General features: G+C 39.7%; 1 protein-coding gene across 1 annotated transcript in view; it reads left to right on the top strand.

Annotated features, from left to right (window-relative positions):
- LOC146386441 (integrin alpha-5-like) overlaps window positions 1–18,051 on the top strand; it is a 57,956-nt gene that overhangs the window by 37,941 nt on the left and 1,964 nt on the right. Inside the window, exons 19-28 of the mRNA XM_084927495.1 lie at window positions 4,278–4,345; window positions 8,843–8,993; window positions 9,497–9,589; window positions 9,880–9,959; window positions 12,051–12,131; window positions 12,222–12,327; window positions 14,549–14,707; window positions 14,820–14,927; window positions 17,382–17,495; window positions 17,934–18,035. Coding sequence (XP_084783621.1) covers window positions 4,278–4,345; window positions 8,843–8,993; window positions 9,497–9,589; window positions 9,880–9,959; window positions 12,051–12,131; window positions 12,222–12,327; window positions 14,549–14,707; window positions 14,820–14,927; window positions 17,382–17,495; window positions 17,934–18,035 — 1,062 coding nt within the window. The remainder of the gene's footprint in view (window positions 1–4,277; window positions 4,346–8,842; window positions 8,994–9,496; window positions 9,590–9,879; window positions 9,960–12,050; window positions 12,132–12,221; window positions 12,328–14,548; window positions 14,708–14,819; window positions 14,928–17,381; window positions 17,496–17,933; window positions 18,036–18,051) is intronic.

The following is an 18,051-nucleotide window of genomic DNA, read 5'->3' as shown; positions in this document are numbered from 1 at the left end:
GCATTTCATGTTAGAACATTGCTGGGTGTGGTGACAGTACAATAGCCCACAACAACCACACCAGCAACTACAGGGATACTGCAGAAAATTGAAACGATGTCAGAGCTCATTATTCACTGTATTAATGGCTTTGCACTAATATCCAGTTAATTAATTTCTGTTCTGTAATTGCTTTGTTATATTATGTTTAGTGAGAATGACACAGTCTGCTGAGCTGTCAATGACTAGTCCAGTTAATGAGTTCATTTTATCATCATTGTTTTTGTGTTGGGGAAAGAGTCAGACTTCCACTGGAACAGAATTAGTCTCTTGTCTGCTGTCGTAGCTAGAAAGACCTTCTATCCAAACCATTATGAGACTTTGTGTTTGGGTCCAGATGAGTGTGTCTCTTCAGTACATTTCCAAGCTGTTGATGTGCTCTTAAAGGTCTTGCGATTCAAAAAATGAAATACTGTGTATTCGATATCGAGCATATGTATATTGTATTTGCATTTAAAGAAGGGTTGACGGCATATAGTTTTAACCCTCTGAGGTCTAAGCCTAACCCTATATTTTGGAGAACAACAGTGTTTGTGAAAATGATTATATCTCTTTGTCTTTGATTACCAAGACTTGGGAAATCAATTTCATAAAAACTTTTTATCTGGGATGAGCGTTAAGGTTAGGGTTGTTGACGATGAGGAATTCAGGAGGTTAAGATCTTCTCTTTTGTATAATGTCGCTGGGTCAATGGTTATGGCATATGTCATTAATTTCCAGTAAATTGTTTTGAAACTGAACTTATGCCAGATCTAATTGTGATGCTGTTTGGAGTTTTCACTGTAACATGAAGCTGATGGCAGTAGAATAGCCTGCTCCTTTAAGAGCTGGAGGGAAACATGCTTTACATTTGTGAGGATGGAAGAGATGAAAGTGAACGACAGATGAAGAGTTTTTAGAAGGAAGAGATTATAGGTTAGAGCTCATCACTTGATCTTAGTAAGTGTATTACAGAGCATGTTACTCTCAGTGGTGCAGTCACAGCGACGCCCCATAAGCAGCACTGCACTCACCAACGCAAACAGTCAACAGGCCAAATCAGACAAAGATTCCACTCTTTTTTTAACCACATTCACACATGTTGGCTGATATTGACCTAATTCTCTGACCCTACGTCTTACCTAAGGTTGCTTGCTTTCTAACTTCCCTCTCATGGCTCCCAGTATACAGGGAGTGCAGAATTATTAGGCAAGTTGTATTTTTGAGGAATAATTTTATTATTGAACAACAACCATGTTCCCAATGAACCCAAAAAACTCATTAATATCAAAGCTGAATGTTTTTGGAAGTAGTTTTTAGTTTGTTTTTAGTTTTAGCTATTTTAGGGGGATATCTGTGTGTGCAGGTGACTATTACTGTGCATAATTATTAGGCAACTTAACAAAAAACAAATATATACACATTTCAATTATTTATTTTTACCAGTGAAACCAATATAACATCTCCACATTCACAAATATACATTTCTGACATTCAAAAACAAAACAAAGACAAATCAGCGACCAATATAGCCACCTTTCTTTGCAAGGACACTCAAAAGCCTGCCATCCATGGATTCTGTCAGTGTTTTGATCTGTTCACCATCAACATTGCGTGCAGCAGCAACCACAGCCTCCCAGACACTGTTCAGAGAGGTGTACTGTTTTCCCTCCTTGTAAATCTCACATTTGATGATGGACCACAGGTTCTCAATGGGGTTCAGATCAGGTGAACAAGGAGGCCATGTCATTAGTATTTCTTCTTTTATACCCTTTCCTGCCAGCCACGCTGTGGAGTACTTGGACGCGTGTGATGGAGCATTGTCCTGCATGAAAATCATGTTTTTCTTGAAGGATGCAGACTTCTTCCTGTACCACTGCTTGAAGAAGGTGTCTTCCAGAAACTGGCAGTAGGACTGGGAGTTGAGCTTGACTCCATCCTCAACCCGAAAAGGCCCCACAAGCTCATCTTTGATGATACCAGCCCAAACCAGTACTCCACCTCCACCTTGCTGGCGTCTGAGTCGGAGTGGAGCTCTCTGCCCTTTACCAATCCAGCCACGGGCCCATCCATCTGGCCCATCAAGACTCACTCTCATTTCATCAGTCCATAAAACCTTAGAAAAATCAGTCTTGAGATATTTCTTGGCCCAGTCTTGACGTTTCAGCTTGTGTGTCTTGTTCAGTGGTGGTCGTCTTTCAGCCTTTCTTACCTTGGCCATGTCTCTGAGTATTGCACACCTTGTGCTTTTGGGCACTCCAGTGATGTTGCAGCTCTGAAATATGGCCAAACTGGTGGCAAGTGGCATCTTGGCAGCTGCACGCTTGACTTTTCTCAGTTCATGGGCAGTTATTTTGCGCCTTGGTTTTTCCACACGCTTCTTGCGACCCTGTTGACTATTTTGAATGAAACGCTTGATTGTTCGATGATCACGCTTCAGAAGCTTTGCAATTTTGAGACTGCTGCATCCCTCTGCAAGATATCTCACTATTTTTGACTTTTCTGAGCCTGTCAAGTCCTTCTTTTGACCCATTTTCCCAAAGGAAAGGACGTTGCCTAATAATTATGCACACCTGATATAGGGTGTTGATGTCATTAGACCACACCCCTTCTCATTACAGAGATGCACATCACCTAATATGCTTAATTGGTAGTAGGCTTTTGAGCCTATGCAGCTTGGAGTAAGACAACATGCATGAAGAGGATGATGTGGACAAAATACTCATTTGCCTAATAATTCTGCACTCCCTGTATAAGGCTGGCCCAGAGTACTTATGTAGAAAGCAATAAAGAATCGCAATACAGTACTGGGCCGTTAAGCAGCTGTGTCCAGTTGTAAGTGGCCAAACTCAAAGATCTCAAAGAGTGTAGACTATCAGAATGTGAGGGAGGTGTCTGCTTAGGCTGCTGCAACCTGGATAAGCCAAAGTAAATGGATGGATGGACTACATGAATGAATTTTATCAATGCACGTGGATGGTAACTTATTTTAGGCAACTATAATTACAGCAGCTCAGTTAAACTCAGTTCTTACCCACATAATAACTGAGTTGCATAAGGTCAAAGGTCACTTTGCCATTGTAATGTTCTGCACATCTGCAAGCTGCTTTACCACCCACCTCGATCTCAGCTTCTCCTCTATCAGTGTCATATCTGTTGTCATTGAGCCAGGAATGTCCCAGAGCAGAGCCATGCTGCCAAGTATAAAATATGGGATGGGAAGAACTTTGACTACATGGTCTTGGCTAAATTTTATTACAGTTGGAACCAAAACAGATGAAGGGGAAGTTCTGTTATGCTCTGCATCCATCCTCCAATTCTATGTCTGTGCACATAAATCCAGTGGCTGTCGAAATGAACTCATATTAGCAAACACAGGTGACTGTGGGGGAGTTTTAACAGGAAGAGACTTCACGCTTAGAAGTGTACAGTGTATACCTGCATAGCATTTAGACTCAAGCATGTTTGTTATTAAATGGCTGATAGCATCTTGGGTCCTAAATAAATGTAAAACTAGGAACTTGAAGCAGGGATCTCCACTGAGACACTGTTAACCATTGCCAGGCTGATTCTTTGCTCTCTGTTGCATTCTTTGGGAATCTAATGATTCCCATATGTTGGAGAGACATGCCACAGCTACGATGACAGTAAAGCTACATGGAAGAACAGAGAAGAGAAGACAGAAAAAAAGGGAGAAAGGAGGGAATAAAGCAAAATGCTCAAGGGCACGTAAAAAAAAACTATACTTCTAAATCAAATAACATTTATCTTGTACTGTGGTCATCTGTCACGTAAGACCAAAGGGCAGATTAATCCCTACTGCCTTTAAAATAGGAGCTTTTCTCTGTTTTTGAAAAAGACTTTTCCACAAAAATGTAATGCTTGTTAAGATGGAATTACTATCCTTTGATTCTCTTAAACCTTCCACCACCATATTTTCTCCCTTTTCTTCCTTCCCACATACATGTAAGGCACATATTACTTTTACCCTACAGACATTAAAGGGTCATGTTTTCTCACAACTTCCCAGCATCTGGTAGATGCAAATATTGTTACAGTTTTTTGTGTGTATATAGAGGATATGTATAGTCTGTATCCTCTCTTATCCTTTCATTAAATCACAAATCTGTTGTTCTGGCTTCTGTCAACACCCACTTCCTCCAGAGCTTTTCTCTCCCTGTACCTTTTGATTTTACAGGGAACCAAATCTAACTTACTGCTCCTATTTATTCCATTTATCTCTGTCTTTTTTTTTTCAGGCCCAGATTCAGCTCGATTGTGGAGATGACAACATCTGTGTCCCAGATCTAAAGCTGGCTGTTTATGGGTGAGAGGAAACCACCTGATCCAATAAACACAAGTTAAAACCTCTAGCCACCTGAAGCTAAACTGCCATAGTTTTGTCCCTCGCGCAACAACAATTCTAATTATTCCAAGAAAAGCTTCGACTTTTTGCAGCCAGGAAGACCAACAGAAGTCGACATGTTGTCATTTGATGAAGTCAATATTGCTAAGCTGTTAGTAATCGTGCTCCTGGCTGCGTAGCTAATGCAAATCCAGCATTCACTCGTCTTTTAGCTCCGTTATGTTAACTTACTAACACTATCCATGTGGCGATGGGAATTAAGCAAAGAATAAAACACTTCCAGTTGTAACGTAATACAAAGTCGATAAGAGTGGTGAGAGTGAATCACAGAATTCAACACAATTTTCAGGCCTTAAAATCAAAACAAGGAGCTGAAAGATGCTAAAATAGTGGACTTGGGGAAAATGATCATTTGCTCATTTTCTGTAGTATCATGACTAGTTTGCATATGAACTAAATACATATAAATACTGCAGTTTTAAAGGCTTGTTTCTTTTTAAACTGTTTTACATGAACAAAACTATAATAGCAATATCCATTTATACAGTCAGACAATTCCCAGCAAGCAAACGAGCAAAGAAGAAAAACCCCTGTTAACATCACAAGGTTATTGGCGAAGGGTTTGGGACAGCTGTAGATGTGGTTCCACCCGTTTTTCTTTTACTGTGACTCATCTGAAATAAATCCCCAAATGGAAATCTATTAATAGGAAGACTTTAACGCCTAAATGTTTCAATCTTCATTTAAAAAGTAACACTGTTGCTGATAAACCGTCATTTTAACCTGTGACTTAAATGATAACCAAGCCATAGATTGGTTGTTTGGTGCATGTTAAAAGCTCAACAGTTATATTTGTTAGAAGATTTTTATTTAATTTACTTTGAAAGTTTCAGTGTAGAAAGACAGAAAACGTGGGAATGGAGGTCCTCTGGTTTTATGTTACTAAGTACTAAATAACTGGACACACAGGAAAAAAAGTGTTAACAGAATTAAACTTCATGCAAATTTCGAAGTTATTTATCTAATCAAATCACAAATTCTTAGCAAAACATAAAAAAAAAGGCTTTAGCCATCAATTAACTCTGAGGTCTTACTCGTCACAGGTGATAACCCTAACACCCTAACCCCGACCCTCCCTACGTTTTTGAGAAAGGCAACACTGAATTTTTCAGAAAGTGTTTCATTTAGAATCATTTCTTTGTTTGTTTCTCTGTTTCCTGATTGTCAAGACTTGGGGAAAAATAATTTAGTAAAATTTAAAAAAAACAAACATATTTTGATGCAGATTAGGGTCTGGGTTGAATTTCTATAATTCTAATTCTATAGTTCTTTATAAAATAGTCATTTATTTACAGAAGTTAAGGAAGAACATATGAAGATATAAGCCTGATACACTCAGAGTGAATCCTCCACCAGTATCTGAGGTCTGGGTATCTTGGCAATGACCCTAAACCTGAGCTCAACCCTAACCCGGCACAATCAGTATATATTTACATATAAAACCATGCAGGGTTCAGGTTAGGCAGGTTAGTGTCATCGATGACTCAGACCTCGGAGGGTTAAAGAACGTGATCTGGATCCACTGCAGAACTGAATGAGCTTACATGTTTCACGAACTCCAGCTGGTCAGTCTTTTTTGCTGTCAGACATGATCACATCCCCCTCTCCTTCACTGAGGAAGAATAGGAGGTTGTTTACAGCTCAGAACATGTGTGCACTGGGGTAAAGATCTAGACTAATGACTCCTAGCTCTTGGCACAATAACATATCATTGTATATTAATCCTGCATCCTTGTTGCTGAATAGGCTCCAGCCAGATAGTTGGCTGTGCCTCAGCCCATTCACAAAGCGAACACACACTCCAGACTTTCTCCTCCCAGCCTGCCAGCTCTGATATGTGGACTGTTTTGCATTACATGGCCATGTGATTTCTCTTAGCTGTAGAAATACAATCGGTGCTAAAAGTTTCCCATGAAAAGTCAAAGATCTGCATTTGGAGCTGCCACAGGACCAAACTTGGAATGATTCAGCACTTCCACTAAAACACAGTTTCCCTTCACTGACTGTAGGACAAAGCGATTTCCCCTTCTTTGCCAAGAATTTGCAAACAGTGGGATGTTTAAGATTCATAACCTAAAGGTCTGTCGCTGGTGTTTTAGTTGTATCCTCTGGCTTTAATTATGCTTTTATGAGCTTCATGATCCACTGTTATATTTTTCCCAGCGAAGTCAGTGTAGTATAACATGTCAGCTGTGAGCTGCTGATTCCTGCCCATTCCTGGCATCGGTGAGAGTCTGCTGTTTGTGGGATCAGAGTTGCTTCCTCTGCATTTGCTAAATTTGCCCAAGGTTAATTAAAATCATCTGGGTGTCGTCTTACCTAGTTTGGGGTCACTGTGTCCAGACCCCTTTTTTGGGGGCAGGAGGGAATGGAGTGAAAGATGAACCCCAGTTCCAACCTTCAGCCACGCTCCTTTCTTCCTTTCCTGCTCAATAGAAGCGTGAATTTACTACTGCCAAGTGTAGCTGATGGGGGAGGGCCAGAGTTGAAGGGTGTCGAGTGGATTTATCACTACTCTGAAAATGTGTTTGCACACAGGGGTGTCACTATGAAGTTGAAGAATAAGGTGGGGGTCGGTTTCCTGAGACAAATCACAGTGATCAGATTTGGGTCATTTCCCATGTCACTCATGGACAGATATGTAGGAGAAAATGGCCTTTGGGGACAGACTGAAACAAAGATTCATTGTGTGGAAAGACTTTACGTCCCTGCTTTTCATTACATTTTACCTTCTTTTGGGTAACGTTGGTCATGTCCTGCACCCAGTGACTTGACATAGATCTGGAAATGAAGGAAAAGTGAACTCTGCTCGCGTAGAAGCTGTGTGTGAAAGCTGCTGTTTTCAGTCATTTTGATTGCAGTAAATAAACTAGCTTTTCAAGACGGAATAATAAATTGCCTGTGACAGTCAAGGGAACCAAAAGCCAGAAAATGAGTCTGACACCATGCAAGTGGCTGTATAAGGATGTACTTAGGACTTCACTATACTATGGTAAGATGGCATTATTATACAATCATCTATCATATATGATATCTGTGTATTTAAAAAAGGCATGTCAAATTCACTGTGGACCACACACAGCCCACTTTGATCTTAATTTTAAATCCCTGTGATAATTTCAACAGTACATCTCAGTTTCTCCGCATGATAAAGAAATGCTGCTGTGATCTATTAGTATGACATGCTGGGCTTTTATTAAAAAAATAAATATGTCAAATTACAGAAGAAGTTTTGGTAGCTCATTCCCGAGACTGTCCTGAATTTATAAAACAGAAAGTTCCTGTGAATTCACTGATTTCTTTTCACTTTGAATATATATAAATATTCATATAAATATTTTTTTTATATATTAAAAAAACATTTCTATAGTAGATAGTTAATAAAACAGGAGGTTTTGATGAATTTAATTATTCATATATTACTTAATTACTTTGGTGTAGTATGAATGGGTGTGGGGTGGTCTGTATCAGTAGGGAAAGCTGTAAAACCTATGAAAGTACAGTCAAAAGGTACTCTGACCCCCCAGGTCATTTAAAAAATAATTTACATTTAGATTCTAATAAGAGTTTCAACTTTCAGTGGCAGCATTACAAAATAATACATCAAGTACTGATAATTTTTGGCATATTCACATTCACATCAATGAGCTTAGCCTGTAACGCTGAATCACGACTTTACTTAGTGTTGCTGCTTTCAGCTCTTTGTTTTGCTTTGGCTGTTTTTTGTTCAGTCTTGCTGCTCTTGAAAAACCTTTGAAAACTTCGATTGGCAGAACCAAACATGAGTGAGAAACACTGTGGAGAATTAAGCAGCTAAAGAGTCACAGATGAGTATTTTCCTCAGGGGCTGCTGAAGAACAGAACAGATCTACAGGAGGGAGATTATAGTGCTTATTTTAATCGTGTGGCTTAAAGCAGACTGCAAATGATTGTTTGTTGACTGTGTATCTCTTGCACAATCAGACACTTTTTGTTCTGATCTAAAAATAGTCATATGTGCATTACGTAATCATTAGGATTGTGATATGTTAACCCTCTGACCCTGACGTCTCGTCACTGGTAATGACCCAACCCAGTCCCTGTGTTTTGGAGAAGAGTGTCAAAGTTTTCAATGTTAGCCTGACAGCACTAGTTTAGGGTTAGAGTCATTGTTGATGATGGGTACTTTGGTTACGGTTGGTTATAGTATATCGCTTTAGGTTAATAAAAAATAAAAATCTGGTTCAAAAACTGTTTTTCTCTGATGAATGGATTTAATTCTCAGTGTTACATGGAACTTATGGTTTTATGTGCAACAGGAAGTCTGCATAAACTGTTCTTTTAACAGCTTTCAACAGCTTTCAAAAAGGTAAGGCTCAGTGAAAACGTAGTGATGATGTTACGCTTCTCTTTGCCCAGTGACAAGACAGAGGTTTACTTGGGAGACGAAAACTCCGTGAGCCTGACCTTCAATGCCAGGAACGAGGGAGAGGGAGGTGCATACGAGGCTGAGCTCTATGTGGCGCTTCCCCCAGAGGCTGACTACAGCGGGATAGCACGCAACAACGTGGTGAGTCGGTGGCGTTTAAAAGGAGGTTTAAGTATCACGGTCAGAAGCACCGCGTTTTTTCATTCAAATGATAATTATGCATAAAAATGCTTTAATGCCAATAAAATGTGGAAATTATTTTGACTTTGCATAAAGTCAAAGGTCACTTTGCCATCGTAATGTTCCGCTAAAAGAGTTTTCTCAACCTGACGCCCTCCTTGTTGAGTTAAAGCCATTTTGAATACATTTTTTGAAAGCCCTGAAATGCAGCTGGTTGGTAGAGTCACACTCTAACTCTAGTCAGAGTTTTGATTTATTATTCTAACAACTCGTGAGACTGAAGAAGTCACTTGGCTGAGTGACGAAACGTTTCTCACACTGAAAACGCTACATCCAGATGAATCAACTTCTTTCCTTACCTGGATAGTTGAGCATGCATCAAGACAACAACTCTAGCTTTTACAGCAGTACACTTAATAAAGTTAAATACATGATGGAGTTTTGTTTCTTTGTGTCCTTTCCAGAGCTTGACTCAGCTGACCTGCAGCTACGAGGCAGAAAACCAGACCCGCTATCTCGTGTGTGATCTGGGAAACCCCATGAAGTCTGGTACCAGTGTAAGAGCCAATAAGACCCACATGTTATTTTTGGCCTTTCCCACTCTTTGTGTCTCAGTACAATTAAGCCAAGTTGACTTGCATAATTCATACATAAGCAAACTCGACATGTTTTCTCACAGACCTGATAAAACCTGATAAACATTGCTTTTGTGTTGAAAGAGTTTTCATTCCTTGTTTCCAAAGTGGGCGTCTCTAAGAAAAAGAACCCAGACTCTATTTAACACATTTATTTCCTTTCTCATGTTCCCTGAAATAACTGAGTGAATTTTCTGTGGCTGATTTTGTAGCTGTGGGCCGGTCTTCGCTTCACCATCCCCAGACTCAACGATACTTACAATACTGTTCAGTTTGAGCTCCAGATACGAAGGTAGGCCACTTTTTAGGGATTCCAGTTCAAGTGGGATGGGGTATCTTTGGTAACTGCATACCAGTGGAGCAGCTTTTAATCCAAAGTATTCTCTTAATTCTTATTATAAGCTACATACAGTTTTTTTAAACAAAAATTCTTTAGGGCAACCAAATAAATCTGTCATCATAAAAAAACCTACTGTTATTGTGATTCTGTGGTGTAGTGGTTAACACATTTGCATAATGATCCTCGGTTTGATTCTGGTAGGACGAACAGGAGTCACAAAGCCACTTCAGGGATTAGCGTACTCTTAGTGCTGCTCTGAAGCTCAGATAAATGGGAGGGTTACGCTGGGAATGGTATCCAGTGTAAAATCTGTGCCAAATCAAATATGCACATCCATCTGAAACCCCTCAGGAAATAACAGAGCTGTTAAACATACATACTACTAGTGCTAGCTCATGCTGAAGTCAACCTCAGCTGATGTCATTGCCAGTCCACACCAGCTGACTTCTTTCTACACATGGTAAATCCCATATAGGGCATGCTATTAGGCTGCTTTAGCTGCTTTCAACGTTGCTGCACCTCAACCCCAGCTCCTTGATCTATTCAGTTCAGTTTTATTTATATAGCACCAAATCACAGTCACCTCAAGGCGCTTTATATTGTAAGGCAGACCCTACAATAATACATACAGAGAAAACCCAACAGTCATATGACCCCCTATGAGCAAGCACTTTGGCGACAGTGGGAAGGAAAAACTCCCCTTTAACAGGCTGTTGTCACGATGCCTGCTCTGTTCTTCCTAGGATTTTTTTGGAAGGGTTGAAATTTGGATTTCCATTGAAACCAAAACAAATTACACAATGTGTCAATAAAGACTTTCATCCTGAATATTTCATTCATGAAGACTTGATGTCTGAGTTAAGTGATCCCTTCATTTTTGGAGTAGCATTTAAGTTGCTGCAGATGGAAACAGCCTGTGTTAGTGAGCCTGACTGAACCGCGGTTAATGTGGCTGCATTGTAGTGATATCACACCAGCAAACATTTTGATGTTGAGAAGGTGATGGTGATCCACATCTAGTCTTCCAAACTGAAAGTTGTACTAAGTTTGGAAATTCTTAACCTTTCTGCAAGTTTGTGTTCAGTTATTTTATACTATCCCTTTATCAATTAGAACAAACTGAAACTGACAAAACACGCTGCATTGAGACAAGAGGAAGAACGCCAAGAAAAAAATGTTACTCATCCTACCAAAAAAAGGGACTGTGGACCTGGAAAGTGACCTGGATACTCTGGCTCCTCTAAAAATAAAGGCTCCATATGAGAAATACTCAGCAACGTGTACCTTAAACCTCTAGCTTAAACTGTAAGCTAGAGAGGAAATGGCATCCTGCTAATTTAAAAGATCTTTTTTTTAGCTTGGAAAAAGATTTTGTTGCTCTATTTCTGTGGAAAGTGAACAAGATTTTCTCCAGCAACTAGAAAACACCTTCTGTAAAGCTAGGACATCTTACAATTTGTCACTGATTCACTGCTGAAAACAAGAACAACCCCAGGTTTATTTAGTCAGAGCTTCCTTGAGCCAAATACTCTTTTAATCTGAAGTAAAATGACTTTGTTCACAAGTAAAATTTTAACCATTAAAGAAAAAAAAAAGATTCATAATGAGCAGCTACGTCTAGTACTACTGATATTTATTTAGACTCATTCTCTCTGATTGATCTTTCTGTAATAACTTCAGTAATTACTTCCTCCAAACCAGCAATGCATCTAATAATGTGGGGTCTTTATGTTGTGTATAACTGGGAGATGAATGTTTGAATATTAGCGTGCAAAATAACTTAAACTCCCACTGGTTAAATAATACTTCATGTGAAAATACATGTTCCTACTGTGTTATCCAAATATTTTTGATTCACTTTATCTTGTAGGGTTTTTTTTGGTAGCATTTGCAAAGTTAGTTTTATATATATATATGTTTAATAACTTCTCAGCTCGCTTCACTAAAAGTCTACAAAATTCAGGTTTGTAAAGCTGTTTAATGCTTCTTGATCAGGTGATCAGGGCTGTTTCAGTAACATTACGTTTTTGTGGTTTGTTCTAGTAAAAATGCAAATAACTCTGAGAGTGAAGTGGTGTTTTATGAGCTGAAGGTCTCTGCCATGGCTGATGTCATTCTCCAGGGGTGAGGCTTCACTTTAGACACATAACTATGACATCATTTTTCTTAACCTTCATTCTTGCCAAGATAAAAGTGTGACTGTGCCGTTTGCAGTGTTTCTCGGCCAGACAAAGTCATCTTTCCTCCTCCCAACTGGACTGTGCGACAGGGTCTGGGGGAGGAGCAGGAGATCGGCCCTGAGCTTCAGCAGGTCTTCGAGGTAAAAATAACATCTACGATACACAAGAAGCTGATCCTATCACGTTTGCGCACTGAAACATAGAAGAGTAATACATTCAAAATATCACCAACTTTTAATGTGAGTATAGTAGTGTTGGTGAGCTTAACTTAATATTCGTGTAAAATAGGAGCTCGGCTAGCTGACTCAGTGTGAAAAACATTTTGCACTGTGAAAAAGAAGCTTACATTAGCTTCTGAGGCTTAAAACGTCAGCTGTGGTTACAAAAAAAGTGCACATAGGTGCCAGTGTTCACAGGAATGATTGTCCAAGAGCTGCATCTCAGACTCTACAGGCCTCAGTTAGCATGTTAAATATTGAAATTCATGACAGTGTGGCGGCAGTACAATTAGGAAAAGACTGAACGTCTTTTAAAAACAAATTGTCTCTTCTCTCCAGCAAGAAAATAGAATGGTTACAGTTTTGTAATGTTGCATCTAAACGAACCAAAAGACTTCTGAAACAAGGTGGTGACATTTTGCCATAATGCGCAGTGGCATATTTGGAAAATACCTCAGACCAGATGTCAAACACGGTGGTGGAGGGTTGATGATTTGGGCTTGTTTTGGGAACGTTGGAGTTACCAAGTCAGGCATGAACTCTTCTGTATAAATATTCCAGAATAAAATCTCAGGCCATCTGCCTAACAGACAGATCAACAACAGGAAAATGATAACAAGCATAGCAGCAAATCTACAATAGAGTAGTTGAAAAAAGAATCAAGGTGTTGCAATGGCTGAGACAAAATCCAGACCCCAACCTGATTGAACTGCTGTGCATAAACCAAAGCCTGTAAACCTCCAGCAACGTAAAGAAGAGTGGGTCAAAATTCCTCCACAGCTATGTGAGAGACTAAAAGTTAATGCTGCTAAAGGTTGTTCTACAAGGTAAATAGGGAGCTGTTCATAAGCCATAATCATTAGTTTTTCTTATGCACTTTCTGTATGTTTATGTGTTTTAAATGATCTTATTCTTCATTTTGTTTTATTTTTAGTATTATGTGTCGTTACAAAAAGTTGTAAATCTTCAAACTTGAGAGCCTGAAAGATCCTGGACCTTTTCAGATCTGTGAAGACCTGAGGAGTTCAGTTCTAAAACAAACTGGCAGGTGATTAAACCCTAGTGAAGGAATTCCCCTTTGGAGATATTCTACCTCCAGCCTCCTTCTAACGTCACCATCCAGAAAAAGGAGGCGCCCTGAGTAACATTCCTGTGTAAAGACCAAAGCATCAATCGTCAACTGATTATCACTCCAAAATTACCACACTCCTCAGTGACACTAACACTTATGAGACCCCCATAAGCAGATACAAGAAGAAAGTCATGCATATGCAGGGTGTAACATCTCGGTGTAGGCAGCAGTATGTCAGTAGCTTTTTCCCTTTTAAGCTGTTGTATGCAATTCATGTCTTTCATCTAGTAGCTGCTTGTGTCTTACATTAAGAACTCATAAGTGTTGCTGTAAAATATTACCACACTCCTCAAATTGTTGAAAAGTGTGGTCATTTTGGAGTGATAATCAGATGAATTGAGAACAGCACTGCACCTCCCCTTGTCAGCTGGTAATATTGAGATGCGTCGGTCTTAACTAAGATGTGCGATAGTCTTCTTTTCCTTAAAAATGTGGCTACAAGGAGTTTCGAAGTGGGTCTCCTCCACTAGTGGCTGGGTGTGTTTGTTCACAAGTAATCTGGTAGGATTAATCCAGTCAGAACGGATCCTGAAACAGGATTACCTGATTGGATAAGATCAGATAATCCAATAGTTTTGTTTTTTGTTTTTTTTTTAAATCTAGATCAAACCTCCAGTTTGTCTTGTTCATTTCTTCTTTTGAACAACCAGGACAAAAGTGAACTGGATGACGTGATCCATGGAAAGGAAAAAAACATCCAAAGCCGGATCATTTTTATCCGGGCTACATCTGTTGAACAACCGGACCACTTGTTTTAGAACTGAAGAGAGGCGAAACGTTCACAAACCAGTCCAGTTAGCTTCTTTTATTAAGCTCTCAAGACTATCATGACGTGGATGGCTGTGCTGGCGCGCTTGATACAGTCAAACATTGCTAATGTCATTTCACGCGTAGGACTTGTGTTTCCTTTTACTAAAATCACAGTGCAAGGGAGTTTGTTTGTAAAGTGCAGTACACAATGTACAGTGTACTAAAAGAAGACACAGTATAACATGTTAAACTCTTTCTCAGTTGGTGAATAACGGTCCCAGTGTGGTGAGCCAGACATCTTTAGTGGTGAAATGTCCCCTGAAGGCTCATGGTCACTGGCTGCTCTACCCTCTGGAGGTGGTCACTGAGGGTCCACTCAGCTGCGTCTCCAAAACAACCTTAAATGCACTGAAACTTAAGGTGAGGACACACAATTAAACACGTCATGGTGACGTTATTACCCTTAGTCTATTCTTGACTGTGAACACTGGCTTGTGTTTGCTAATGACTCCTAATGTATTTATGTTTACAGCTTCAGCCTGGGGCAGTAGAGGGTCCAGCATCACTGAAGTCCAATGTTGAGCACCGCATCCAGAAGAGGGAGGTGCACAGAGATCCTCTGGCCGAACAAGGAAACCTGGTGAGACATTACAGAATATAGAAATTCAACCTGTGAAGGAGTTTTACAGAGAACATGTACTGTTCTTTGATTAACGAATGGAAATGCTTGATTACAGATTCTAGCAGCAGCTAACTCAGCTTAAAGCCACCAGGAGCTAAGCAGAGTCTGACATCTCTGTGCACTACATGCCAAACCTTCACTGTAGCACCATAACCTATGTATAGCCTAGCTTAGCACAAACACACACAGCAGGGTAAGTTTGTAGCAAACCTAGCTAATTTCAAGTTTAAACTGAATATCCAACTTTATTACTTCTTCTGCAACCTTGTGACAACATTTGCTCCTCATCGGTGGACGTCATGTGTCCCTTAAAGACATGGGTCATGTTTGTCTCTGTCCTCGGTGTCTGACACGTGGGTGGAGAGTAGTGGCGAGATTAGCTTGCAGATCCCAAACACTTTAAAACAAAAGCTCTTTTGTTGGGTGTCGAGTCTCTCTGAGTTTCTACGGGGCTGTGTTTACTGAAGTGTTCAGTGGTATTTACACATGTATGCAATGCACTGAACCCAAAAGATGCAAATGAGACTGCAGAAAGGAGTAGCTCTGCCTTTTCTTTTTCTGATTCGATTGTTTGTTTCAACAGAGGAAATGGAAATAGAGATGATGAGCTCTGGTCAACATCGACAGCTGCTTGCTGTAATTGTTTGTGAGAAGAAGTTAATTACGTTTGTGATTTACTGAGTTATTTTTGTGCGGCTGACATTTGACAGCTCATCTCTAATGGCACTCGGATGAAACCAAACAACCTTACCTCACAGAAATGTTTCAAATAAACCGTGCTGCACCGTGGGAATTCTAAAAACTAAAGTATTTTTAGTATTAATGAATTGGTGCTAACTTAGCAGAAGTTCACAGGTCAGTGTGAACAACAGTTACACACTCCCAGAAGAAAGTTAGGGCTGCAGAATACTGTACATGTGCATTGTTGGGTTATTTTTAAGAGATAAAAAGCTTTAATTTTCATAACTTGTAGCTTCAGTGACTTGCTGTGGTATGTGACAGTCACTAGTTTTGCTTCCATCATATCACACAGTCTGCCATGCAATGCCACGATTGTTGTAGGCACAGGGAAACTAACGCTTCCATGAGGAAACTAGAAACCCAGACAGTGTGGTTCATTCATAATCATAAAACACACCAACACTGTCGTTGGTTATATATCATATTTCTACACATATGAACTGTTCATGACCCCTGGAATCATTTATGGATTTCTCTCTTTTGTTGAGCTTTGGGGCTTATGGGAGGCACATCTTGTTGGTGTAGGTAGGGTTAGGACAGGCTGCATTCATGATGTGAACCCTACTCAGTTGGTAATTGTTGATTTCAAAAGGACACTTTAGACCCTACCCACATTTTTACCAAAAACATACTCTTGGCTTTTTAAAAAAATATAAGGTTTGGGTTTAGGGCTGGGGTTTCACTGATAATGACTTACACCTCACAGGGTTAAACTGAAAGCTGAAATATTAAATAAACAACAACATTACTTTGTTCAATACACGACTTTATTCATTTACACACATCACAGGAGTTTCAGTGTGTACTGTGGGGATCTGAGAACAGAGGTGTGGGAATTGCCAGCAATCTTCTTTTGATTATATCCAAAGAATGAAGTTCAGTTTTTAGTCAGTGGGATTTTGAATGAAGTTTTCTTGGAGCTCAAACTGGTTCCTATCAACTCTGTATAGAGCACCGGTGACTTTGACATCTTATATCATCACTGCACTGTAATCTGCTCTTACTCTGTCACTGTGCTGCCAAAACCATTTAACTGTGTGAGCCTTTCCAGAGGGCCCGTCTTATTTTTAGAACATGTTTCAACATTTTAGCTTAATTCAAAGTCATAATAACTGACAATACTAATGCTAAGCATAATACAAAGAAACATAATCTCTGTTTATCCATGTGTTTATATTGCTACAAAAATGACTGCTAGGGTTTATGGTTATGCAGTTATATCACAGCATGTGAGGTATTCTCTTCTATATCGAAGATGGGGCTGTTTCTGTATAGTTCTTACAGGAAATTTGTCTTGAGCTTAGAGTCACTGCCACTCCGAATATTGACTGCCAGATGATGCATTGAAGTGCCAAAGCTCACAAAGTACGGAAGTACACTCAACAAATCAACCCTACGAATCAGGAACGTTTAAAAGACTTTTGCAGGCTTCTCAGTCCCTGAGGCTGTGAGAATTAACGCTTAACAGTGAAATGGACAAATGGAAAACTTTTTATCAAACTAAGGAAAGTAAAGCACATGTATGCAAATGCATCATGTAGTAGAAAAATCCTTGCATGGTTTTTTTTGTTTAAATTGCTGTTGTGAGGGCAGTAATTAGTCATTAGTAATGAAAGAAATGACGGTGAATGGTTAACTGGAATGTGCTGTGCCTGCTCTGTCCCTCTGTAGACGTGCAGTACAGTGGAGTGCTGGCAGCTGCAGTGTAATGTAGGGCTGCTGCAGAGAGGACGAAGTGTCATCCTGACTGTACGCTCAAGAGTCTGGGCTGAAACGTTCATGGAGGTGAGACTACAGGTCTTTGAACTCTGCATTACTGCTCTGTAGTGTCAGTCATGTCTCTCAAGTTTGAGAAGAAGAAACTCAACTAAGGAGGAACAGACTAGAGCGGATGAAGGCGAGAACCTGCAGGAGTCTGTGCTCATGCTGCCCTCTGTCGACCGACAAAAACAGACAGTGTGTCTCATCCACATTACATCATTATTCATACCTAACAGTTTTCCTAATGAACTTAATAGGCTTTCTACTGTTAATTGTGACATTTTATAATTAAATTTTGATCCTACTATAACCCACAGTACAGAGTAGATGATGTATGGAACAATAAACTAATATTTAAAGAAATAGTACAAAACTGATTTCGCAGAAATCACAGAGGCTTTTGATCTTCCCTAGATACAAAAAAGTTTCCTCATTAAACTTTTGTTTATCTATTTTCCACAGCGAGCCTATAAGCAGTACACGCTGGAGTGCTCCGTTCACTTCAGCGTAGACAGGATGCCGTATTCTGTTTCTCCCACATTAAAGCCATCAGGATCCAAAAAGGTAACATCAACAGCTT

Source organism: Perissodus microlepis, chromosome 5 (genome assembly GCF_051167445.1).
Source record: "Perissodus microlepis isolate ML-2025 ecotype Zambia chromosome 5, ASM5116744v1, whole genome shotgun sequence".
NCBI classification, from domain to species: Eukaryota; Metazoa; Chordata; class Actinopteri; order Cichliformes; family Cichlidae; genus Perissodus; species Perissodus microlepis.
This window is presented reverse-complemented; position numbering and strand designations above follow the sequence as displayed.